Below are 27974 nucleotides of genomic sequence, written 5' to 3' on the forward strand. Positions count from 1 at the left end.
CTGTATATACCCATGTCTAGGTTATTAATACACATGAAAAAGAACAGTGATCCTAATATTGATCCATTGGAGACAGCACTATATACTTCCCTTCAGTCTGAAAATCAATCATTCACTATTACTATCTGCTTTGTGTCTTTTAGTAGCCAATGTTATGTCCACACTGCCCCAGTCCCTTTAATCCTTAAAATATATTGATGTTTCGCAGAAACACTGTAGCATTGCTGTCAATGAGACACAATAAAGGGCTGGAGCATGGGAGTGAGCCTGGAATGTGTGGAGAGAAGGAACTCAACCAACTGCAGCAACTCCATCAACCGGGTGGCAAAGCTGATCTGTTAAACTGACCAGTGATAAATTCAGCAATAGGCTAGATTTTAACTGATAGCTGGGGTGGAAATTGGGTGGTGACTGTTCAGCCGTTAAGACACCCTGCCCGATTGTCCATTACAACACATCCAATAAAGGTCAGAATCCAACAGGCCTGTGCATGACTGACTTTGAACTCCTTGTTATTCGGCCTCGTCGCAAATTAAAACCTACCCTACTGTTGCAGCTTGTCGCAATCTTTTCAATGCAACCTTTATTTCCAACGCATGACTAATGTAAAATTATTGCAGGGTTGTACATTGAAGTATGCTCCCCTTATTCAAAACAAAGTGATGAGTCATTTTGGCTTTGGCTGATTGTATAGAATGGGCAATTTCAATGCAGCCTCCCTTTGATGGGAGTCGAAATCAGGTGGGATCAGTGGCTGACTCGCTCTCGCTCATTTTACACTATCATCCAAGGTCAACACTGTCTCATCTTGTCTTGTATTTTCGATAGAGATAAAAATAAATTTTTTAATGCATGGATACTTCAAGGTTTAGGTTTTCAAGCAACATAAATCCTGTTCGCCAATGTGAACTTGTCCTTCCCACAATCTTCTCTTCCCTCCCTGTTACTGGTCTAAAAGCACTGGGGTCTCGGTTGTAGCAAAGGAAAACCACAACAGCACAAAGGATGCAATCAATTTGTTTAGTCACATGTGGTGTTCAAATAAAGTTTAGCTTGTTCTAAAAGTTTGAGGTTACAGACAATGGCAAATTTACTGCACGGTATTTTTCCACAAAAAAACACGCAAACTTGTAACATATTTGAATTTGGTAAATTCTGTACATATAAGATTTGAACCACAATGACATTTTCTTTTTAAAAAAAAGGTAATGGCTTGAACCCGTTATATTATGATCAATTACATGGCACCAGGTATACTCTGTTGGCAAAAAAAGAAACACGAAGATGGATCTAGGAGATCATTACAACATAAAGAGACAGGTACTGAACATAAAACAGTGTCCTTTAAAAATAAACATTACAAGTGCTGAATTTTCCAAAACAACAGTGTGTGACAGCCTAGCTTATATAAGGTCTGCGATTCTGTATTTGAGAATGTAAGTAGCAACAGACCCCCACATGATGATTTCTCATTGCAGGGGTGGGGTGCAGGTTGAATTTTCTATTGGGATTCTCCCGCTCATCACTGTAGCTTTCAACAAAAGGGCCACCAAAGACCAGAGAAGTAGCGCTTTCATTTAACGTCACTTTACACCAAAGTTACCATGGACGATGGGGAGAATCCCCACAAACATTCCCCCACCATCCCATCACCCCTCCACCACCTTACATTGATCGAGCTCTGTAGGATACCATACAGAAGCTCAGAGATCAATATTTGGTACGAACAACACAATGAGGTCCATATCTTTCCTAAAGATATTCTCTGGCAGAAATAAAAGGGCTTTTTTTTTAAAAGAAACTTTCTGACCTCTTAAGTTTAATTAGAATAACCATCACTAAAAATATACACTAAAAACTAAAAAGAATGTAAAATGGGATAAAATTGATTTCAGCTAAGAAAAAATGAAATAAAATTAAACTATTTACATTTTCTTGTTAAATGGCCTAGGTCATTTTCTGTGTCTGATACCTACAGTATTTTCCCTTGATGTTTGCATCGTACACTGGCCATGTGTAATCTTGATGTGGATTGAAGAGTGGCTGCCAACGAGCAGTTGATTTGTACAGGACAGATGGTAATCCAAAATGCGGAAGCAAATACAAATGGCACATTGGTTAGCAAAAGTGAACGGGGCCGGGGGGGGGTGGGGTGGTTTGGCAAAAAGTGGATGGGGTTTGGCAAAAGTGGACGGAGTTCGGTCAGTAACCGGGCGCAGCGTAGATTTTGGGGGTGGGAGGTTGTGCTGGACAACAGCAAGTGTCACTCTGCGACAGAGCGAGTCCAGAAGAAATCACCATATTATCGGAGCGTCCACGCCTCCGCCTGGAGTGGAAGTCATGTCAAACATGGATTCCGGTGAAGGTGAGCGGACAGCAGACGTGTGAGCTGAGGTCAGGTTGTCAGCAGGCCTCCATCTCCAGAAGTGGGCCTGGTGTCGCTGCTTTTGCTTTGCACGTCGAGAATGTACTTTGTTTTCCTTAAAAAAAAGAAAAGGTTATTATAAATATAAACAGCTACTGATATGAAATCCTAAGCACCGTGAGGCATTGTCAGAGATAAATGGTACAGAAATAAATCACTTGCCTAACACAGCAAACCAGTCATTGGATGATATGGTAGCTCTTGACTCTGAGCCAAAAGATTGTGTTCAAACTGCTGTCCATAAGTTTGAACACGTAATTAGATTCAGTGCAGTACTGCAGAGGCGAAATAAAAAAAAAATATTCATTAAAGGGATGTGGGCTTTGCTGGCTAGGCCAACATTTGTTGCCCATCTTTAGTCGCCCTTGATAAGGTGGTGATGAGCTGCCTTCTTGAACTGCTGCAGTCCATGTGCTGTAGGTACACCCACAGCACTGATAGGGAAGGAGTTCCAGGATTTTGACCCAGCGACGATGAAGGAAGGGCAATATAGTTCCAAGTCCAGGTGAGTGACTTGGAGGGGATCGTCCAGATGGTGAGATGTTAAACCACACCTGCCTTCTCAGGTGTGTAAAAATACCCTATGGCACCATTCATTGAGCAGGAGTGTTCTCCTGATGTCCTGGCCAGCATTAATCCCTCAACTAGCAATTAAACTAGATACTTATTTCATTTTCATTGCCACAGTGTAAAATCCATCACATTTCTACTTCTCTTTAGCTCTAAAGAAGAGTCATACGGACTCAAAATATTAACTCTGTTTCCCGCTCCACAGATGCTGCCAGACCTGCTGAGTTTTTCCAGCATTTTCTGCTTTCACTTCAGATTTCCAGCATCTGCAGTATTTTGCTTTTATATTTATTTCTCTGCTGTTTGTGGGAATTTTCTGTTGAAAATTGGCTGCTGTGTTCCCAACATTACAACAGTGACTACCCCGTCAAAATGACTTCACTGGCTGTAAATTGCTTTGGGACATCCTAAGGTTGTGGATGATGCTTTATAAATGCAAGTTCTTTCTTTCTCTATAATAGCTTTTCACATAATGGCCAGACGTATGCAGAGATTTGGTCATGAATGCAAGTCTTTCTTTCTCTTATACAATCCAAAGATGCCCATAACAGCTTAAGCACACCTAAGTGAGGTTGGGAAGAAATGATGATGGACTTGCACTAAATGGGCTGAATTTCAGAGTTTTTCAACAGATTGACGTGGAAGATAATTTCCTGAATATTGAAAAGAATCACTGGCCGAGGGTTTTCTCTTCTGCAGTAGTCATCCTGTGATTCCTAAATGGAAAACCGAGGCTCAGGAGAGCTGAAATGTGAACCTCCACTACATTGTTTCCTCAATTTAAAACACAGTTGGCTGCTCTATTGCTGGGAAGTGATGTAGAGTCATTGCTAGAACCTTACAGGACAGATGGGGATCATTGGACCCTTCATGCCTGTGTCACTTCTTTGAAAGAGTTATCCAAATTAATCCCATATCCTAGCTTTCCCCCATAACCTTGCAAATTCGTTCATTCAAATACATGCGCTATTGTGTTTTGACAGTCATTTTTGAATGAGTCCAGCACTCTTTCAGATACTAGGTTCAAGATCTTAACAATCCTTTGTGTGTGGAAAAAATTATCCTCATCTCCCACTAGTTCTGTTACCACTTATTTTTAGCCTATGACCTCAGGTTACCAGAACTGCCTGAGGAAACTATTTCTTCTGACTTGCTCTATCAAAACTCATCATAACTTTGAATATCACTAAATTCATGCTGAGTACATCTCCTCCAAAAGTAGATTAAAGCTCTGCAACAATGTGACTAAATGCTAAACTGAAAAGATTTTGTTATTGTTCTAGTATAATTGTAATTGACTTCTGAGTGAGAATGCTAATTTTATGTCAATCTGTACCAACCATATGCGACTCTCTGTTGTGGACTTGCACCTTCTAAGGGAACTGGGCTAACACTATATCTAACTAACACTGTTCTAGATTCACTTTATTTCGATCCAACACTTTTATTCCATTGGATGAACCTGTATTAGATCTCAGCATCAAAGGTTATGGCACTATGCAAATTCAAAACAGAGCAAAATTTGACGTTGAATGTGTCAACTCCCTGCACTACCCAGTGCCCCAAATCCTCAACATTAACTCCAGCCAACCCGCAGCAGATCAAGGGTGTCGAAAGCAGAAGAGAGTGGGCCTGATTTTAACTCTCTCAAACACTATTCACTTACCAGAATTAAAATTCGGGCCCAATGCTTTAGATGTTGACCCTCCATTAAAACATCCCTTTGACATCTCCCTCTCCAACCTGGATCATCAACCCATCTGTTCTCTCTCCCGGTGCGATCCTGAGCATTTTCAGAAGCTTCTGCTTTTGTTTGGGATTTGTAGCACCTGCCACATTTTTACTCCCAGGTCAGATAAATCAAGCATCCACAACTTGTACTTTATCATTTACTGGTCACCAATACCGGAGTTCAATGTTTGACAACAGGCTGTCATTACAGCATTATGAAGCAATCACTATTAAATAATAGGGCATAACAGATTACATACACAGTTTGCATTAGCTTTCTAAAGGCTACCTGTTTAAATGCAATTCATGGGTCCTGCTTGGACTAGTTTTACAATGAATCCTTCACTCAATCAATATTGGTGCCAAGAAAACTCCTAAAATGGAAGTCTGGGCATATATTACGTTCATTAATGCACATGTGTGTCAAATCTGTTTCTTTATCCATTAATTCACACTTTTTTTATATAAAATATTATTACAGTGTAAAATTAAAGATTGCTGGCAGCATATCAAACTCTAAGTGTCAGCTGTGGCTCTATTGGTAGCAAGGTTGTGGGTTCAAGTCTTAATCCAGGACATGACTATGAAAATTAAGGTTGACATTCTGATGGAGGAAGCTGTATTTTGCATGAGGTGTTAAACGAAGGCCCTCTTTGTCTTTTCGGTTGGATGTAAAAGATCCCACGGCACTATTTTGAAGAAGAGCAGGAGAACTACCCTTGGTGTCCTGACCAATGTTTATCCCTCAGTCAACTTCACAAAAAAAGCGGATTATCTAGTCATTATCGTATAGCTGTTTGTGGGAGCTTGTTGTGTGCAAATTAATTGCTGCTTTTCCTCTATTACAACAGTGACTACACTTCAGGAGTACTTCATCAGCTGTAAAGTGCATTGGGATATCTGATGGTGATGAAAGGCATTATATAAATACAATCCTTTCATTTTGATTGTAGAATTGTTATTGATCATGTTGGTTACGTGCATAGAAACAGAAGGGGGCCAGTTCATCCCCAGAACCTGTTCCACTATTCAATGAGATCATGGCTGATCCGTGACATAACTCCACATACCCATATTTGGCCCACATCCCTTAATATTTCTGGTTAACAGAAATCTACCAATCTCAGACTGAAAATTAACAACTGACCCAGCATTGACCCCCATTTGCTGAAGTGAGTTCCAAACTTCTATCACTTTTTATGTGAGGAAGCGTATCCTAACTTTACTCCTGAAAGGTCTGGCTCTACTTTTTCTGTCTCATCATCATAGATTCCCCAATCAATGGAAATAGTTCCCTCTATGTACACCATCACTTCTCCTTAATATCTTGAAAATTTCGATCAAGTCACCCACTAATCATCCAAATTACAGGCAATACAATCCTAGTTTCCACAATCTCTCCTTAAAATTTAACCCTTGGAGTCCAGGGCAGAATATTATGCTCGGCGTATGGGTGAGGACTCAACACGCCTGAGCGTGAAATGACACATGATGTCGGGCGTGCGTCCCAACATCATCGCACAGACTCACGATATTTCGTTCGGCGGGCATGCGCCGGAGTTGGCTGCGCGCCCACCGGTAATTAAAAGGCCTATTAAGGCCATTAACAGTCTAATTAAAGTCAAATTTTCACAACCCGTCCAACCTAACGGTTGGCGGGCAGGTGAAAAGGCCAAGCAGCCTTTACGTTTTCTAGGAAGCCTCATCCTCGAGTGGGATGAGGTTTCCTAAAGCAAATAAGCACTAACTGAAAACTTTACTTTAGAATTAAAAACATGTCCCAGCTTATGTTACAGAGTCACATGAGGGGACATGTTTTATTAAATTTTTATTCTCTTCATTATATATTTTTTTCACACAGCAATTCAATTTCCCTGATGCAGCTCCGTGCCTCAGGGAGATTGAAGCGCTCTTTCTCGTCACGCTAGGCCCGGCTCTCCCTCCTCCCCACCAACCCCTCCCCAAAGTCCGCACAGGCGGTGCTCGGCGCTGCTGCACGCGATCCATGCAGCACGGGTCTTAAATGGCCCGCCCGCGTGAAATTGTGGTGTGGAGCCGATCGGGGGTGGCGGGCGGCTTCCTGACTGCCCCCACTTAGCACCCCCGCCAAGGGCAAAATCCTGCCCAAGGTATCATTCTAGTAAATCTACACTGGGAGGGAGGAATGTTGGCCAGGACAGCAGGATCCCTATCCTTTGAAACTCCTGAGCCTCAGTATAACACCTCCTCTGGATCATTGTCTGACATAAGCATGTATTGCCCATTCCTAGCAGGATCTGCAAGCAAGCTCCGCAAAAGGAAAATCTTTGCCAAACAGCGTCCACAAAACCATGGCCTTTTAAATTCCCCTTTCCTATTTCTGAGAAACCAATTGCCTTTAAAACAGACAACAGTGTGAAAGCACACCCAGGGCACTGATGCTTCTCCCAGCTTTAATGCCCAGTATTTTAAGGTCAGGTCATTTAGATTTCTGCTGCAATTTGTTCGCAATCTCCTAATCTTATCTCTTCTTATTTTGCACCAACAGATAATCAACATCTCACCTCACTACAAGTTTTGCACTCATCGCACTGTCTTACGCATGTCTCAGTTTCATGTTAAGGTCTTCTTGCTCAGTTTTATTCGCAGAATTTGTGGCTCTCAATTTGTGACTTGAGGTGATTCACTGATTTATTCTCCGTTTTTTTTTGGTTATCCCTTGCCTCAAAATTCTTCTCCGTCCAGTTCCAATCTAACCCCTCTAATGAAGAGTCATTCGCACTCGAAACGTTAACTGTATCCCTCTCCGCAGAGGCTGTCAGGCCTGCTGAGTTTTTCAAGGTATTTTTGTTTTTGTTCTCTCTAATCTACAGTTTCTTATGAAGGTGATTTGTCTTTTTTAGCTAGCATTCCTCAGCCATCGCTGGCAAGACTGGCATTTATTGCCCATTCCTAGTTGCCATAAGAAGGTGAGAGTGGGCTCTCTTTCCTGTGTTGCAATGACAGGTTAATACAACTGAGTGGCATGCTGGGCCACATAAGAGTCAGCCACGGGACAGGAGTGACCAATACCCCAGACGAGGCAAGATTGCATTCCCTCAAGGAACGGCAGTGAGCTAGTTGGGGTTTTACGACAATCCAACAGCTTCTATTGCTTTTACTGACAGAGCTTTTCATTTCTGATTTTATTTTAAGAACTGAGTTCAAGTTCTCAGAATGCTGCGGTGGGATTGGATGTTATTTCATTGGACCATTGGTTTTTTTGGCCGACGGCGCAAGAATTAAGCAAAACAATTCTGGATCGTCACAGTCCAGTTTGTAGTGGGACTGGGCCTTCAGCCCTTGATTTTTGCTAGTGAGGGAGGCCACAAGGTGACACTTGATGGAAAGGGAAAATGCTGCACTCGTGCAATAGGGGGATCTCCTCTAAGGCTGGAGCACACTGGCAGTCAAATTGCTCTGGTGGCTAGCTGCAGCTCCGTTAAACCAGCATGGCCAGGAATTTCCAGAGGGGCTTCTCCTGTCTCCTCAGTGGACGATGGCCACAAATAGCATCCAGCTTCGGAGCTTACGTTTAAATAGCACCTCTAACGTGGTAAAGTGTCCCACAACCCTTCACCGTAGCGTTATCAGGTAGTAAAAGGGACATAGACAGCCGCAGACAAGCTCCCGTGCTGTGCTAGCCGCACCTATCTTCCACTCCCATCTGAGAAGAGCCGCCAGCCAACCAGGCGGAGAGCGGCTCTCCCGTCCCAGCAGCGCCAATGGGAGCAGTGGACCCTACTGGTACTGCAGCCAAGCACCATCAGGGGCAGCAATGGAGGCCCAGTTCAAAGGTGAGTCGAGGTGGCTTTGCTGGGGCCAGTCAGACAGGCCTCAGTGAGGAGTGGGAGGGGTGGGGTGGGCATGATCGCCCCGGTATGAAACAGGTGGTGGGTAGTGATCACTTTCGTTGGTTGCGGGGTGGGGCGCGCCCCTGTTATTCACAGGGTGACCGAACAAAAAGACCCCTCACCTCCCCTTCTGGAGACCACAGCCGGGCCACCAGGGTTTACCTGGCAGCCTCACCAAGTGGTGTGGGCTCCGCCAAATGCTGTGAAGATACTAGCGGTGGCCATTACATGGCCATTGACTGGCCAGAAAAGGGTCTCAATTGTCTCAAGGGAGTGCGAGCCACCTGTCATCTACCCTGCCACTGGTAAAATACCGGCAGCAGTGGGTAGATGATGGACACAGTGACTTCCCCATCGACCTTCCACCTGATTTTATACCCTCTCCACATCTGCTCAGTGGGTGGGGTGTAAAGTTCCTGTTATTGTGTTCAGTTGTGTAAGAAGGTTATGGGTTCAATCTCACTCCAGAACATGAGTTCAAAAATCAAGGCTGAAACTCCAGTGCACTGTCGAATGGAAGAGACGTTAAACCAAGGTCCCCTTTACCTTCTGAGGTGGGTGCATAAGATCCTATGGTACTTTTTCAAAGAAGAGCAGAGGATTATCACCAGTGTCCTGACTGACCAAGATTTAAACCTCAAACAACATGGCAAACAGATTATCTGGTCATTATCGCACTGCTGTTTGTGGGATCCTGCTGTGTGAAAATTAGCTGCTGCAATTTCTAAATTACAACGGTGACCACACTTCAAAAAAATAAATAAATAGCTGTAAAGTGCTTTGAGGTACCTGGTGGTCATGAAAAGCAATATAAAAATTCATGTCTTTCTTTTGGAGAATAGGACACTGCTTGGGATGAAGGGGCTGAGTGATGACAGAAAAGAAAGCATTGGGATAAATTCTCTCAAGGTGAGGGGAACAGGGGGTTTTCTACTTAAAATACCAAAGGGAGCCAATAGAGTAGATAGGGATTGACTCTACTTCAGCAGAATCCTAAACAAGTGGATGGAATCTGAGCTAAACCAGTTTGAAATGAGTACAGAAGAAAAAAAACTACATCACACAAATGGCTGGGAGAATGCGGAACTCCACCCTCAGAAGGCTGTAGATGCAAAGACAAGCCTTGGCTCAGTGGTAGCACTGATCAGAGACCCTGCTCCAGAGTCTAGACTACATAATCTAACATGACACTTCAGTATTGCGTTGCTGGGGGATGTCCTCTTTCTGAACTGTTAATCAGTCTGCTTTCTAAGGTGCATGTAAAGAATCCCATAGGATTATTTGAAGGAAGAACAGGAGAGTTCTCCCTGTTTATTGGTCAGCATTTATCCCTCAACCAAAACCACCAAAGCTAGATTATTTGTTCATTTATCTCCCTGTTGTTTGTGGGAGCTTGCTATGCACAACTTGGCTGTTGTGGTTACGGACGTAAGAGTGACTACACTTCAAAAGTAATTAATTTACTGTGGAGCGTTTTGGATTGTTATGAGGATGTGAAAAACACTATCTGAATGAAAGTTCTTTCAGTGTTTAAAAAAAACTTGGAAGGTGCCAGAAGAATAGGAGTGGATGATCCATCTCGCCCCCTTCAGAAGTGCCCAGCATCACAGATGCCAGTCTTCAGCCAATTCAATTCACTCCACGTGATATCAAGAAATAGCTGAATGCACTGGATACTGCAAAGGCTATGGGCCCTGACAATGTTCCGGCAACAGTACTGAAGACTTGTGCTCCAAAACTTGCTGTGACCCTAGCCAAATTGTTACTGTACAGCTACAACACTGACACCTCCCCGGCCATGTGGAAAATTGCCCAGGTGTATCCCGTCCACAAAAAGCAAGACCAATCCAACCTGGCCAATTGCTGCCCCATCAGTTTACCCTTGATCATCAGTAAAGTGATGGAAGGGGTCATCAACAGTGAACTTGCTTAGAAATAACCTGGTCACTGATGCTCAATTTGGGTTCTGACAAGATCATTCAGCTCCTGACCTCATTACAGCATTGGTTCAAACATGGACAAAAGAGTTGAACTCCAAAGGTGAGGTGAGAGTGACTGCCCTTGAGATTAAGGCCACATTTGACCGAATGTGGCATTAAGGAGCCATAACAAAATTGGGGTCAATGGGAATCGGGGGAAAAATCTCCGCTGGTTGGAGTCATATCTAGCACAAAGGAAGATGGTTGTGGTTGTTGGAGGTCAGTCATCTCAGCTCCAGGACATCACTGCAGGAATTCCTCAGGGTAGTGTCCTCGGCCCAACCATCTTCAGTTGCTTCATCAATGACCTCCATCATAAGGTCAGAAGTGGGGATGTTCACTGATGATTGCACAATGTTCAACACCATTTGCGACTCCTCAGATACTGAAGCAGTCTGTGTCCAAATGCAGCAAGACCTGGACAATATCCAGACTTGGGCTGGCAAGTGGCAAGTAATATTTGCGCGACACAAGTGCCAGGCAATGACCATCTCCAACAAGAGAGAATCTAACCATCGCCCTTGACATTCAATGGCATTACCATCACTGACTCCCCCAACATCAACATCTTGGGGGTTACCATTAACCAGAAACTGAACTGGACTAGCCATATAAATACTGTGGCTACAAGAGCAGGTCAGAAGCTAGGAATCCTATGGCAGATAACTCACCCCCTGACTCCCCAAAGCTTGTCCACCACCTACACGGCACAAGTCTGTGATGGAATACTCTCCACTTGCCTGGATGAGTGCAGATCCAACAACATTCGGACAAAACAACCCACCTAATTGGCACTCCAACCATAAAAACTGACTCCCTCCATCACTGACGCACAGTAGTAGCAGCGTGGACCATCTACAAGATGCACTGCCGGAATTCACCAAGGCTCCTTTGACAGCACCTATCAAACCCACGACCACTAGCATCTAGAAGGACAAAGGCAGCAGATAGATGGGAACACCACCACCTGGAAATTCCCCTCCAAGCCACATAACATCCTGACTTGGAAATATGTCGTCGTTCCTTCACTGTCGCTGGGTCAAAATTCTGGATCTCCCTCCCTAACAGCACTATAGGTATAACCTACACCACATGGACTGCAGCAGTTCAAGAAAGCAGCTCACCACCACCTTCTCAAGGGCAATGAGGGATGGGCAATAAATGTTGGTTTAGCCAGCGATGACTTCATCCCGTGAATGAATTTTGTAAAAATTGGCACTTTGAGCTGTTCTACAATTCAGTTAGGTCATGGCTGATCTGTACCTCAACTCTATTTGCCCACCTTTGCTTTGTACCCCATCATGCCCTTACCCAACAAAAACTTATCAAACTCTGGCTTGAAAATTTCATTTCGCCCAGCATTTTGGGAGAGCGAGTTCCTGATTTCCACTATGCCTTGTGTGAAAAAAGTACACCACTTTTAAATGGCCCAGCTCTAGTTTCCAAATCTTGTACTTTTATTCTGGATGTCCCTACCAGAGCAGATAGTCTGTCTCTAACTACCTATCAAATCCCTTTGCCATTTTAAATACCTCAATCGGATCACTCCACAACCATCTAAACTCAAAGGTATACAAGCCAAACCTTAGCAGCCTGTAATCACAATTTAGTCATTTAATCCCCTGTATCCTTCTGGAAAATCCTTGTAGTTCTTCCAAGGCCAAAGTAACTTTCTTGAGGTATGATGCTCAAAACTGCATGTGGTACACTAGATGGGAACTTATCAAAGTTCTATGCAAGTGAAGCATAGATAAAGAGGCCAATATTCCTTTAGCCTTTTCTGTACCCTACACTAGTTTTTTGTGATCTGTCTACATGTCTGCCCAGAATCACACAATTGTAAAGGCACAGCAGGGGGCCATTCAGCCTGTCGTGTCTGTGCTGTCTCTTGGAAGCAATGCACCTAGTGTCATTCTCCCGCTTTCTCCTCATAACCCTGCACATTCTTCCTTTTCCGTAAATAATCCACTTCCCTTTTGATTGAACCTGCCTCCACCAGACTCTCTGGTAGTGCATTCCAGATCTTAAAATAATCGGTGCATGTTTCTGCTCTTGGCTCCATTGCTTCTTTGGCCAATTACCCTAAATCTGTGCCCTCTCGCTCTCGATCGTTCCATCACTGGGAGCAGTTTTTCCTGATCTACTCTGTCTAGACCCCTCATGATTTTGAATACCTTGTATCAAATCTCCTATCAGCCTTCTTTTGTCTAAAGAGAGCAGTCCCAACTTCTCCGATCTAATCTAGCTACATAAACTGAAGTCCCTCATCAGTAGAATCATTGCCCTGAAGGTTTTTTTTTGGTCTTTCACAATTCCTAGTCTCTCACCATTAATTAGAGCTTTCTGATTTGTCTTTCTCTGATTCAAAGTGGATGATCTCAGACTTCCCCCACCGTGTCATGTGAGCATGTGACCAGTCGAGTCTGGTCAAGTGTCCAAAGTGTGATGAACGGCATTTGCTGACTGTGACATTTGTTGGGGGTTGTTTGGTCACCTTTCTCAGCTGACTATTGGTGATGCAGTCACAGAACCAGATGTGCTGTAAAACCCCTGATCTGCTGCGCTTTCTCTTAGCCATGCTGCCCTAGAGCCAGCCCAGTTCTTTGATCTTACCCGTGAAAAGGTGCTGACAATCGACTGGTGGGGGGGTGGGGGGGGGGGGGGGGGGGGGGGGGGGGGGGGGGGGGGGGGGGGCAAGCCAGCATTAAATGAGGCTGAAAAGACAGGGTTTGTCAACAGAATTGACTCTACATTCTTGTAATAGGCATTAGTAGGCCAATCTTTCAAATGGAGTCTGATCAGACCCTCTGGAAGAATAACTGGCACACTTAGATAAGAAGTTAAAAAATGAGGGAGAGAAAGCAAGCCCTTAAGCTGCATCACAGAGTTTTAAAAAACAACAAAATGCTGCTACATTCACATATTGAAGAAGGCCAAGGTGTCCCTTAACTACAAGGAGCCACCGCAATTACTTGTTTGGTACATTGTACTTTATTCCCTTTTCTTTTACAAAGGGCAATGGAGTGGACAATTCACCATGTTACTGTGCTAAACTAATCACCTGCAGCTTCTCTGCAAGACTTCCTCATAATGAGATTTCCTCACTATGGGCTGTTTTTTTTTACAGAGGAAGAGTTCATAGACTGAAGAAGAATTTCAAGTAAGAAGATGCACCAAATAAACCTACAAGGATGTTCCAACAAACTATTTATTTTCTTTTTACATAATTTTATTAAATATTTTGTTATAAAGAGTACGACTGGAATTTTCAAATTATCTTCGAGCAACAGGGATCCTATTTCATAAAAAGCGTCACCATCATCAGTGACTCCCATATAAATGATATAACAACATCAACAATCCCCTTGAAGTGTGAGAGTTCCATCGAGATGCAGCTCTGATGCTGCACCAGGCATTATTGTAGGTGCACAGCTCACAAACGCACTGGGTGTGCGCAATAACCACCAATAGCAGGTGGCTGGTGACGGGTCGATTGCACGCGCATCCTTGGCTTCGTGTCGTCTTGAAATGGAGTTCCAAGCTGGAAAAGAAACATGGAGAAACCTTCCCCCCAACCCTGACACACACACACCGACAGCGTAAGCTGCCACAGATTGGCAAAAGCAGTGAGCTGTAGCTAGCACTTGCTGGCGGACAAGTAGGTGAAGCTTTGCCTCCTGCTTTCAAAATCGAGAAGACATCGGAGATGAGTCTGTGGGAACAGGTTTAATTGAGTGCGTCCCCTTTTCGCATCCCTCACGACTCCAAAGACGGGGACCATGGGTTGCTCTTCCCGGGAAGGCTTTCCTGTCAGCTTCACATGAAACTACTTTGGCTTCCTGCAGAGGAAAAGGCCTTTAGGCTTGCAGCCAGAAAGTTCACAGCAGCAAGACAACGCACACAGTAACACAAAGCTGCTTCCCATTAGCAGTGAGGAATGCATTTCCTCAATAGAGGAAATGGGATGCCTTTCTGTTGTAATTTTCGCATCTTCTGCACCCAACAGCGACTGTCTTTCCATTTCAGCAGGTTAATACGATTCATCTGAGTCCTGAACTTGAGTCCGTGCTTCTGAAGTAGAACCCTAACTTCTAGTGATTCAGAGCGCGGTTGTGTTAATTCCGGTTGCTTTTCGCCATTCAGGTTTCACGTGAAAGGGGTTTTTTTTCTCCCCCTCTTAACCATTCGCAGCATTTGGACGTCACTGGTCATGCCAGCATGTATTGCTCATCCTGAGTTGCTGATGGGGCTTAGTAAGGCCATTTCAGAGGGCAGTTAAGAGTCAACCATGTTGGGTGTGGAACTGGAGTCACATATGGGCCAGGGTGGGTAAGGATGGCAGATTTTTCTCCCTCCGGTGAACCAGTTAGGTTTTTATGACAATCTGACAGCTTCACGGTCCCTTACACTGATAAGGACTTTTTATTTCTCCGACATTTTAAAAAAACATGAACTCATGTTGCCATACACTTCCTAATGTCACAAAAGAAGATTTATAGTGCCTCGACGTGAACAAAGGATAAATAAACCACGCTAAAAGCTAAAAAAAACAGCTTTGACTTTATTTTTAAAATTCCAAATCTGCTTTAAAAGGAATAAGTATAATGATACAGCTCACAAGAAAGCTTACTCAAGAATCCTTGCTGTGCCTGCAATGTGAAAGATATTCTTTACCACAAATCTGTCCCATCAGTTCAATCAAAACACTCATTAATGAAAAGACACATATATTGTTCCAGTTATTTTTTTTTCTCTTTTAAATAAAGCAGTCCTGCAGCAGCTTTGAAGAAGGAGCCTCAGTGTCCCAGAGCGGCAGAAGTTGAACCACCAGCTCTTGTTCACGGGATAGACTGCGGCCCTGACTGTGAGAGTTCAGTGGGGCCTCTGCACAGAGCAGTCCACTGTCTGGGAGGAGAGGGTGGTGGTGGGGGGTGGTGGGGGGGGGGACAACACTGGCAGGATTAAGTCAACCTCCTGTGAAGCACACGTCCATTTGCCAATAACAAAGTGCCATTGATGGTGGCAGCACAGTGCTGTTGGAGGTGAACAATGAAGTGCAATAGTGGTCAGAAGTGGGTAAGAACCAGACACTGGCTGCGGGGCTGGGTATGGTAATGGTCAAAGTGGGGATTTGTACAAATTTCCTTTTTTGCCAAACAAGGTCGTTGGAACCTATACAATATATTTGCCTTAGTATTCTCCAATCCCATTTTAGGTATCACTTCTTCCAAGTACTTAAAGCAATGACCGTGCATGTGTACCGTAGCAGGGAGTTGAGAACCCGTGGAGAGTCTGCTTCCAAATAAAAAGTCTTTCCAAAAGGGGGAAAAAAAAAGGACCCGACTCTCCTCAGTTCCTCACTACAGCACACGTGCAAAATGACTCCTTGGGTGAAGAAGGGGACCCCCGCACTCTGTGTGTGTGTAGGTATGAAGGGCGCTGGCTTCACTTCAGGCTAGGAACAGGGTGCGGTGCAAAGCGCAGCCTACATGGCAAGAGCCTCCTCAGTAAGAGTGGAAAGGAAAAGGGATAGTCAGGACCCAATCGGTGTTGTCCAGCGGCACGATCAAATTAAAACAATAGTCTTCACAGCAGCCCAGTCGCTCAGGTCATTGAGTGCTTAAATCCCAACCACAAGGTCCCAAGTTCCGAGTCCTGGAGCTTCCTGCCACTCAGAACTGTCTGCCTCAGTCAGGTGAGTGTTTTTTTTTTATTTTGTTTGTGTGTGTGTGTGTGTGTGTCAGTTTTCAGGTGGGCTGCTAGATGGAGCACCACTTAGAAGTGAGACGTTCCATCTCCGGAGGAGGGAAAAAACTGACATCGTCTGGCTCACCCCACTTGACTTGCGCTTTCTGCTGGCTGATGATGGAACAGCGCTGCTGACAGTCCCGGAGAAGTCTGTGGCCCAACCCATCCTGCTCTCCTGGCTGGAGGAGGAGGAGTTTTGGTGAGTGGCCTGCGAGAAGGAAATAAACAAGTGAATATACGGGGAGGAAAGAGTAATCCAAGAGAGAAAATACAAACTTTAAGCACTTCTTTTTCTTAAAACAAAACAAACCCCGCAAAATTCCTGCAATTATTTTCAAATGCAGAGGGGGCGGATTTTGCCTCGCCACCTCTCGGCGGCTTCATCCCCCTAGTCTTTCTTCTTCTTCTTCCTCCTTCTGATTTTCCGCTTGATCCTCCTCCTCGGGCCATTGTCGCACGTTGAGATAAGGTTCCTCAGGTAACTTAGCCAACTGCGCTCGGACTGTGGGTTGGGAGCACACTAATCCACACTAGAGGCCTCACACCCGAGTCCAACCCTGTCCGCGCTTTAACATCCGTGCGCACGCGCTTCCTAGCGGGAGTCGCTGGGGAACGCTGAGGAACAATAACATAAGAACACAAGAAATAGGAGCAAGAGTAGACTGCATGGCCTATCGAGCCTGCTCTGCCATTCAATATGATTATGGTTGTTCTTGGACTTCAACTCCGCTTTCCCACTCGCCCACCATATCCCTTGATGCCTTGAAAGAACCAAAATCTGTCTACCTCAGCCTTAAAATATAAACTCGATGATGGAGCATCTACAACCCTCTGGGGCGGAGAATTCCAAAGACTCACAACCCATTGAGTGAAGAAATCTCTCCTCATTGCAGTCATTAATGATAATCCTCTTTATCCTGAGACCGTTGCCCCATGTTCTAGATTCCCCAGCCTGCGGAAAAAAATCTCCCAGTATCCGCCCCTTCAAGCCCCCTAAGAATATCCAGAGAATATAGACCCAATTTACTCAGCTACTCAACGTTAGACAACCCTCTCATCCCAGGGACCAATCTAGTGAACCCTGGTTGATTTTATCCCCAACTGTACATCAATTGTAGCAGTGCCCCACCTGCACCCCCCCCCCGCCAACTCCCCCCCCCCCCCCCCCCCCCCCCCCCCCACCCCCGTCCCCTCAATCTGCCTACAAACCGGTTCAAATGACTTAGTCCAGGCAACAGACTGAACGTTGGACTGATGCGGTCTCGCTATCCCACTGGGCAGGATTTTGCACAAGCCTTTTTACTGCTGGAGAGGCAAACTGACAACACAGTTATGCAGTGAGCTAGACATTATTGATTTCATGGGCCCTGCCACAAAAATTACACAGGAGTAAAAACGAAACAATTTTAGGGAAAACTCACTCGAGGCCCCCACCACCTATTGCTCTGTTTGGGTGGCTGTGCTCGCCTGATCACCTGTTATACTACAGCCTTAGCCAAAGGGTTTGGGAAAGCGCGAGGTTCAGTTTCTGGTCATGGCTCAGTTGGTTGATTTCTGGGCCTGTTGTAAAAGTGGCACAATTGGTCTTCACATTGCTGGGCTAGGAAATCAACCAAAGCTCCTGCTACAGGTCACGCACCACTGCAGTACTGAGGGATGTGCTGCACTGTCAGAGGCGCCATCTTTTGGATGTGATGCTAAACTGAGGCCATGTCTGTCCCCGCAACTGGATGTAGAAGATCCCATGGTGCCATGTGAAGAACAGCAGTTGTCCTGGCCAATATCCAGTGGAGGACTGAGGGAGGTGCCATCTTTCTACTGAGTGGTCAAACCGAGGCCCTACCTGCCCTCTCAGGTGGATGTAAAAAGTCCCAGTGAACTCATTTGAAGAAGAGAAGTGAATTCTCCCAGTTTTCTGGGCAACATTTCCTGCTCAACCAACAACTAAAACAGGTCATTTATCTCATTGCTGCTTGTGGGAGCTTGCTGTGCACAAATTGACTGTTATGACAACAAAAGTGTTTTATTATTTGTAAAGTGCTTTGGAACATCCTGAGGATGTGAAAGATGCTATATAAATGCAAATCTTTGTGGGTGCTCCATTGTTGACTGAAGGCAGACTGTTGGTCTCTCAGGGAATCAAGGGATATGGGCGAGGGGCTGAAGGTGCCGTGGGTGGTAAAGCCTTGATCAAATTGAATGGCACAGCAGGCTGGGCAGGCTGTATGGTCTCCTCCCGCTCCTATCTCTAGCGTTCTTTCTCTTCTGTTTTTTTTATCCACTGACTCCAGTTGGCCAATGTCTCCGCGTGCACATGGAGGTGACCTTCGGATGAATGCTGGTTTAAGATTGTCTGTAGAAGCCTTCCATAGACCAACAGCCTGCCACCAATTACCCTCAGAGCTCAAATCTAAATGGGTCAGAGGAGCAAAGGGAACTAGGGTTCCCAAAAGTAGTGACTCAGCTTAACTAATCCATTAAAAAATGCAACACAAGCAGGAATGTTCATTTCTCAAGGGATTGAATTGAAAAGCGGTGAAGTTGTGTTAAACCTGTTTGGAATCTTGGTTAGACAATACTTGGCAGTGCTGTGCACCATTTTAGCCCCCATTTGATGACCAGAATTGATTGGTTATAACTATCAGAAAGGACCAAACAGGTTTGGTTTCTTTACTGTGTAAGAGAGAAAGCTGAGATGTGACCCAAGAAGAGATCTTTAAAATGGTGAAGAGGTTATTAGGGTAGACATAGAAATATTTCCACTCATAGTGGATTCAAAAGCTAGGGGGAGAAATATTAGATGGTTACTAATAAATCCAATAGGGAATTCAGAAGAAACTTCGTTACCCAAAGAGTGGCTAGAATGTGGAACTCATTACCACAAGGAGTTGTTGAGGCGAATAGCATAGATGCATTTAAAGGGAAGCTAGATAAACACATAAGGGAGAAAGAAATAGAAGGATATACTATTTGGATTAGGGTGAGAGGATGCTTGTGTGGACCATTATCATTGGCATGAACCAGAGGGCCCAAATGGCCTGTTTCTGTGGCTGGAGGTAATACATTAAGGATGGTCGCTTGGGTGAGATATCAGAGAAGACTTGGTGACCATGAACTCATATCCCAACAATGGATCAAAGCTGAAAGGGGAACAAAATATAACACAGCAGCTGATGGCTGCCAATACATGGAGAATGTGAGTTTGTTCACCAATCCCACAGGTCCCTCAAGTCTCTACAGCTGTTCCATAAATTTCTCAGGTTCAGCGTAAGCTACGAGGATCAACAGGACCCTCCAATTTTGGGATGCTTAAAAACAACACTGCACAAAGTGACTTCACTCATCCAGCCCCGGATCACAAAGTCTTCCAACGAGATGAGCTTTCCAGCTCAATACTGCTCCGCCAAGTAAGACTAGAAACTCATCTCAGAAAGCAAAGTATCCCTGAGTAAACAGATGTCACTGAAACAATGTAGCCCCTGGCTGTCTGCCCATGATGGGGATCTTTGTATAACTAATTCAATAGAGGAACCCATCAAACTCCTGTTGGGAATGATATATTAATCTCTAAAATGAGTGCCGGGGATTATATTTGTGATCAAGCTTTCATTCTTACACAGCTTCATGCTGCTGACTGGTCTTCCCTAAGCCCAAGTCAATCGTTATGTAGAATTTCATTTGACATGGAACTCACTTGCAGCCATGATCAAGGATTCAGTTTTATTACTGCATTATTGCTGTGTTCCACAAGGTCTTATTCGATAAATTCCATGTAAATAATCCAGGCTGATGCTCCAGTTCAGTACCAAAGGACAGTGTGCTTTTGGAGGTATTGTTCTTCGGATGAGAGTTAAAGCAAAGCCTCTTCTTCCCTCTCATGCGTATGTAAAAAAGCCCATGCCATTATTTGAAGAACAGTACAGGAGTTATCCCTGGTGCCCTGGCTGGTGTTTAGCCCTCCACAAACAATACCTAAGATCAGAACATCTCATCATTAGTGTACTTGCTGTTTATGGGACCTTGCTGTGCACAAACTGACTTCCGACATTACCACGTTTCTGCAAATGTAATCCATTGACAGTAAAGCGGTTGAAGAATGGAAGTTGCTATATAAATGTCAGGTCTTTCTTGCTGCTTACAGTATCCACGATGATGGCCACAGAGATCTCCAATGTCCAAACCAACCCACCAAGAGCTGAAAGGAACTGTGATGATGAGGAAGATGGGCACAAAGAGATGGAGAAGCAATATTTTCCTTTGGGTTTGCATGTTGCTGCGCTGCTGAGGAGAGTCAAGCTGCGATGGTAATGGATGTGCTTTCACTACCAATAAATATGGTGTAAAGGTTTCCTGCCAGATATTCTGTTGATTGTCAGGTCCAGGAGACTGGCCATTTTGAGCTTCTAATCAAACCAGGAGTCAGTGACAGAGACACAAGAAAACAGCTGCAGCAAGACTCCCTGACTGGGATTGATCAGGATCAGGAGAATCTCCAGCTAGAGAAAGTGATTTGACTATAGCTCTTGGACATTACTGACTTTTCCCAATTTAATCTGGCCCCAGATGCAATGCCCCGAACTTCCGCATGAAGTTGTTCTCCATCGCAACTATACAAGTGTCCAGTCCTCCATTTCAAGGGCTGAAAATGAGTACGCAGATGGGTACTTTTCTTTTTAAACAGTGGACTCAGGGCGTTCGAATGACCTTGCACTGATGTTGAAGCTGATCAGACCCTCAGCACGGCCCAAAGAGCTTCACAACCCATTACGGTACAGTCTTGCGAAGTACATTCACTGTTTTATGGGTAAATACATACAGCAAGGCCCCACAAACAATTAGCAACTGAAATAAATGACCTATTTTTTGGTGAAGAGAGGAATACATAGTAGGGTCCCCAGAGAGTTCCTCGTTCTTCTGTGAAGATCTTTTGCCATCCGTTGAATCATCAGACTGTTTAACACCTTATCCAAAAGTGCAGCACTTCTAACCTTGCAACACTCCTCAGCAGGGCAGTAAACTGCCAACCTAGGTTAGCTGCTGACATCTTGAATCCACAGCCTTCTGCCTCAGATCAGAGCATTGGGCTCCACACACACAAACACACCTGCATATTTATCAGAAAACTCTCCAAGTGTGAATACAAAATAAATTCAATTATGATGACTGTCTCCTGTCAATCATGGTGCTTATATATAAGTATCATATGTAACATTTATAATTTATTACATACGTATATATATATCTATATATAAATAAATATATATATGAAATCCAATTTTATTTTAACAATGTGATTCAATAATACTTATCACCTTGCCTAAAGCACTTTGAAATTCAAGATTCAGTTATTTACAATGCAAATGACACTCTGCAGATTATAAATAAGCATTAAAATTGATAATACATTTTATAAATATATTTTTATTTAGAAACAAGAAAGTTTGCATACGACAAAATATGAATGGATTATTTATTTTATTTAAGGATTTCCCAGTGACAAAAGATTGTGTGGCAAAGCTGTTTCTCAAATATAGCTCATTATATCCTGAATACCGAGCCTTGAGAAAGCTTTAGTTACAGGCAACTTCTGTTGTTCAACTTCGTATTGACTGGTTGTCACTGGATGTATTATGAATGGTCCATACAGGGTGCACGACAGGGGGGTAAAAAACTCGCACATAAGCTTAAACATTTTATTGTGGTGAAATAACTGCACTTTATCATCCCACATTTTTCTCATGGATGCCACCATCAGTGACAGGGCCTGTAGCCATTCTGGTCAAGGACCTCACCCGAATAGAGCCAGCCATCTCTCAGGCGGAGCACTCTTACCTCAGATGTCAGAAGGTCATGTCTGCAAGTCCTGCTTCAGAGACTTGAGCATATAATCTAGGCTGGCTATCCAGTGGAATGTTTGCGCCGTTGGAAGCGCCGTCTCCCGGGTGAGATGTTAAAACGAGGTACTGTCTTCGCTCTCAGGTGGATGTACAAGATCCCATCGCACCATTTAAAGAAGAGCAGGGGTGGTCTCCTGATGTCCAGGCAAACATTTTTCCCCTCAACCAACGTCACTAAATCATTGCTAAATTACTATTTGTTGGATCTTGCTGTGCACAAGTTGACTGCTATGTTTCCACACAATGATTACACTTCAAAAGTATTGCCTGAAAGGCACTTTGGAGCAACATAATGTCACGAAAGTTGGAATAAGAACGTTTCTTTAGATACAGCGTATGTTTAGAAGGGCAGATTCTACAATCATACCAACAAAACGCAGTGTTTCCCAAAGCATAACCTCATGTGGCATTTCAATTGCCCACAATCTGGAATTCCCTCCCTAAATTGCTCTCTCTCTCTCTCTCTCTCTCTCTCTCCACATATCTCTCCTCCTTAAGTTGCACCTTAAAACCTACCTCTTTGACACACTCTTTGGTCTCCTGTCCCATGGAATTTTATGCGTCTCCAGACAAGAGGTTGCGGGGGGGGAGCGCGCGGAGATGGTGGATAGCAAGTTGAGGGGGTGGTGGTGATCTAAAATTGAACACCATGGCAGCAGCAATGTGCCATTGCCTGCCCAACCCCATCACCCGCGGGAATTTTAACATGGACAGAGAGGTGTCAGGCAGCCCGCTCACCCATAGCCCATAGGCCAACTGAGGCCCCTATCCTTGGTCCTTTGGTGCCCACCCCACCAAGATACTCCTCATCTGTGTTTGCCCTCCTTGCCCACCTGTTGAGTCCCCCTGAGACCCCAAACTTATCTGAAAGTCCAGGGTGCATGGACGTCTCCACTTCGGGACTGCAATGGCCACCGCTTTGGCAAGAGAGTTGCGAGCCATTTGATTGGCCCATCTATCGTGGAGGCGCCACTTTCTCTCCAAAGAGGGAAGAGATTCCACCTCAAGGCAATTAAAGGTCCAACAGCCGTTTAATGGCTGGAGGCCCAAGTCAGCCAAGAACAGGTGGGCTCGCTCCAAATTTTTACACCAAGGGCACAGGGCCACCAACCCACAACCCATCCCTGCACCGCCCCCACCCACCCCGCCACCCCTCCACCCTGACCCTCCACCTCCCCTTTGTGTCAAATAGCCCGTTATCTCTTTCTGTGGTTCAGGGTCAAATTTTGTTTGCTAACTCTCCTATAAAGTGCCTGAGATGGCTTGCTCTGTTAAATGCGTTACCTTAATGCAAGTTGCTGTTGTTACATTAATGCTTCTGCTGCTACATGAAACTCTTCCATACATACACATGCAGCAGTCACAAGATTAGACATCACTGGTACAAACCTCAGTCTACCAATGTGGCACTGCCACTGGAGCATCATGTGCTTGTCTGCAAAACCTCTTTCGAAGGCGCACTCTAGATTCTAAGGAACTGAGGATTTTCTATTAACAAAAATCACTTCTGTTGAGATTTTATTAAACATTTTAATAACATCTGGGACTGTGGATTATTGAACCTTCATTATTTCTGTGTCTCGGTATATTATTTTAAATGGTGGATGGATCAAGATAAATCCACCTGTGTCAGAGGATTAATTGAAAGTGTCCTGCTAATTGCTGCTCTACCATCACAGAAACTTCCATGGGGCCAGCCAGGCCTTCACTAATAAACAACAACCAGCTCTCCGGCACATGTAACACTTTTTCAGCACAGCACCAAGTGGAAACTAGGCCAGAAAGTGGCTGAGATGCACCAGCAATTCAAAGCGTGGAGCACAATTCACTGGAAGCTTGAAGGAGATCAGAAGCTCCTGCAGCTGCTGCTCTTCTGTCCCCCTCCCAGACATCTTAGTAAATGGCTTTTTATTCATGGCACATTTTCCTTCGTGTTAGCTACCTTTACAATAACACGCATTGGGCGCAAATTACTCTCGATGTAGAAGGCAGTCAGCTAGAAGGAATACATTAGAAGAAGCTAAAGTGAAGATTAAAGAGGATGGTATCATGCTGGAACAAGTTGATGGGTTTGTCTATTTAGGACAAATGATAACAGAAGATGGCAGGTGTGATGTGGAAGTCAGTAGAAGAATGGAGATAGCCAGAAGTAATTGTGTGAAGATGAAGGATGTGGTAACAAGAAAACTCGAGCTTGTAACAAGGAAAAATCTCATAAGATGCGACATTCTATCCACTTTCCTGTCTGCCTCCAAAACTTGGACAATAAGTAAAGATCTGTGGATGAAAATAGAGGCCTTTGAAATGTGGATGCTAAGACATACACTGAAAATTCCATATACAGACCGAAGACAAAATGAAGTGCTTGAAATTGCAAAAGCAAAAAGAACTCTAAAACTGGACATCCAGTAAAGAAAATGTCAGTGTTTTGGCCATTTGATCAGAGCTGAAAAGCTACAGAGATCTCTTCTAGTGACAAAGTGGAGAGCAGCTGACAGAGGGGCCAAACTAGGCATAGTTGGATGACCAACATCACAGAGTGGCTGCAGATGAGCTACAGTGGATGTGTGAGGATGGCGCAAGACAGACAAGTGTGGCATACCATGACAATTTTTTGAGGCAGTAACAGAGAAAGTTGACAAGGGCAACACTGTTGATGTGGTGTATATGGATTTTCAAATGGCATTTGATACAGTACCACACAATAGACTTGTAAGCAAAATTCTAGCTGATGGAATAAATGGGAAAGTGGGCAATTGTATGAGAAATTGGCTGAGTGACAGGAAGCAGAGTAGTGATAAATGGTTGTTTTGTGGATTGGAAGAAAGTTTGTAGTGGAGTTCTCCAGGGGTCAGAGTTTAGACCCTTGCTCTTTCTGATATATATATTAATGACCTAGTCTGTGGTGTGCAGGGCATGATTTCAAAATTTGCTGATGATATGAAGATTGGAAATGTTGTCAACTGTGATGAGGGTAGTCTTGAACTTCAAAAGGACATAGACATGTTGGTGGATTGGGCAGCCAAGTGGCAGATGAAGTTCAATGCAGAGAAGTGTGAGGTGATTCATTTTGGCAGGAAAAATGCAGAGAGACAGTGTAAAATAAAGGGAGACCCTCTAAAGGGGGTGCAGGAACAGAGGGTCTTTGGTGTACATGTACGTAAGTCAATGAAGATGGCAGAACAAGTTGAAAGAGCAATTAATAAAGCATATAGTATCTTAGGCTTTATTAATAGGGGCACTGAGCACAAGAGTAAGGAGGTTATATTGAATTTGTATAAGACACTAATTAGGCCTCATTTGGAGAATTGTGTCCGGTTCTGAGCACCACACTTAAGGAAGGATGTGAAGGAATTGAAGAGGGTACAGAGGAGATTCACAAGAATGATTCTAGGAATAAAGAACTGTAGCTATGAGAATAGATTGGAGAAGTTGGGACTGTTTTTGCTTGAGAAAAAAAGGCTGAGAGGAGACTTGATAGAGGTGTTCAAGTTCTTGAGGGTATGGACTGGGTAAATAGTGAGAAACTTTTACCATTCAAGAGAGCATCAAGAAGTAGAGGGCACAGATTCAAAATAATCAGCAAAAGGAGTAAAAGTGATGTGAGGAAAAATATTTTCACCCCAAGGGTGGTTGGAGTCTGGAACAAACTTCCTGAGAGGGTGATGGAGGCAGATTCGATTGAGGTATTCAAAAGGGAATTGAATTGCTATCTGAAAAGAAAGAATGTGTAGGGTTATGGGCATAAGGCAGTGGAGTGGGACTAGGTACAATGCTCCTTCAGAGAGCCGGTGCAGACTCGATGGGCCAAATGGCCTCCTTCTGCACTGTAAAGATTCTGTGACAGTAGACCTCCTGGTAGGAGCTGCTACAAGCAGCCAAAGGTGTTTAAGAAACTGTTGAGAGAAGGGAAGGCTGTGTTTTGGACTTGGCATGGGATGGGAACCTGATGGAGTATTGGACGAGTTGGGGTATGTATGTGTGAGAGCTTGGTGGTGGGGTTGGGGGGCAGGGTGTCAGTGATGAGAATGGGAGAAGTCAAGTCTGGAAGTGATGAAAGTCAAGGATAAGAATTTCGGCAGTGCTGAGAATGGCGTAGGGCTTTTTTAGATTTATTTTGCTTCAAAATTCAACAGCTGTATGAAATACTTATCACCTCTTTCAACATCTTAAAAGGAATTTTCATGCACTCTTTGCAGAGCGGACCAGAGCTTTGTCTTGTGGTGTTGCCCATTTTCCAATCATCTTTGTTCTCAGTGTTATTGATCATTAATAATTAATTATTTGTAATAACATACCTGCCTGGAAGGATTGGGAGGAGTTGGTCCATGGTAGGATATAAAATGTTGGCAAACACACTATGTAAATCATCAACAAGAAAACTATTCTGCATGATCTGCACCCAGGACAGAAGCCTCTACCCCAAAATAAATATCATGCATTCAACACTTGTATGCCCCCACCCCTCTTCCACGACAAGTGAAGAAATGCTTGTTAAGCCTACAGCTCAAGTGACAAGAAACCCACTGCAATTCCGGTTTAATTACCTGTTTTCACATGTCATGGGCTTATATTCATTCCAACTGTGTCTTTTGATTCGGGGTGGGGCCTGTGCTCAGCATTTTTCAAGTTGTTGGTCAGCCTGGTCATTTGGTATTCAATAAGGAGCCACATAAAAGGGTACTGCACAAGGTGAGAGCTCATAGTGTGGGGTGGGTGGCGGGAGTGGGGGGGCGGGAGTGGGGGGCGGGGGGCTGCGGTGATATATTAGCACAAACAGAGGATTGGCTGACTAACAGGAAACAAGAGAGCTGGGATAAATGGGTCATTTTCAGGTTGGCAAACTGTAACTAGCTACAGGGACCAGTGCTGGGGTTTCAACTATTCATGGGGCCGAATCTTCGGCTTGGCAAGCGGGGGTGCTCACCAAGACGAAAAATGACACGGGCGTGTGCCCCGGCATCATTCAGACTATCAGTTCGGCGGGCGTGCACCCGATTCGGCTGTTAAAGGCCTATTAAGGCCATTTAACTCTCAGTTAAGTAATTAACAGAGCTGCACGCCCAACCTTAAAGTTGGGGGGCAGGCGAAGAGCCCAGGCGGCCTTCGCATTTTTCGTGGAGCCTCATCCACAGGCGGGATGAGGTTTCATGAAGGGTTTATGAATTTAATGAATTTTTCCATTAATGTTCATTGACATGTCCCAGCTCATGTGACAGTTTCACGTGAGGGGGCACGTCATAAAAATTTTCCCGCCACCTTATTAAACTTTTTGGGCTTAAAACTAATCTCCCTGAAGCCCCCTTGTGCCTCAGGGAGGTTTCTGCGCTCTTTTGTGCACACGCGCAAAAGAGTGCACTCCCGACTCAGGCATCCCACCCCTGCTCGCACAGGGAGCGCACAGCGCTTCCGGGTGCGTGTCAAGCTGGGCGGGGCTTAATTGGCCCACCCACATAAAATGGCGGCGCAGACCCAATCGGGGGCGCCGATCGGTTCCGCATCTGTCCCCGCCCACCCAAACCCCGCCCCCCCCACCGACAGGCAGAAAATTCTGCCCATGATCCACATGAATGACTTGGATAAAGGGATCAACTGCATTGTAACCAAATTTACTGATGATACAAAGCTAGGTAGGATACAAAGAGTCTGCAAAGGGAGCTAGATAGGTTAACTGAGCGGAGAAAAAAATTAGCAGATGGAGTATAATGTGGGAAAATGTGAGGCTGTCCACTTGGGCAGGAAGCATAGAAAA

The 27974-nt window shown here is 44.5% G+C and overlaps 1 protein-coding gene across 9 annotated transcripts in view; it reads right to left on the reverse strand.

Annotated features, from left to right (window-relative positions):
• Positions 1-1053: 1053 nt before the first annotated feature.
• lef1 (lymphoid enhancer-binding factor 1) overlaps positions 1054-27974 on the reverse strand; it is a 171503-nt gene continuing 144582 nt past the window's right edge. For 2 of the 9 annotated variants that reach the window (XM_041198255.1, XM_041198246.1), the window contains exons 10-11: positions 16411-16533; positions 1056-2480 (exon numbers count right to left, since the gene is read on the reverse strand). In XM_041198255.1, the coding sequence (XP_041054189.1) occupies positions 2404-2480; positions 16411-16533 (200 nt within the window). In that variant the 3' untranslated portion in view covers positions 1056-2403. Of the gene's footprint in view, positions 2481-16395; positions 16534-27974 lie in introns of those variants that run through there. The other 7 variants (XM_041198316.1, XM_041198325.1, XM_041198308.1 and 4 more) reach the window with 5 other exon arrangements.

Source organism: Carcharodon carcharias, chromosome 1 (assembly GCF_017639515.1).
Source record: "Carcharodon carcharias isolate sCarCar2 chromosome 1, sCarCar2.pri, whole genome shotgun sequence".
Lineage (NCBI taxonomy): Eukaryota > Metazoa > Chordata > Chondrichthyes > Lamniformes > Lamnidae > Carcharodon > Carcharodon carcharias.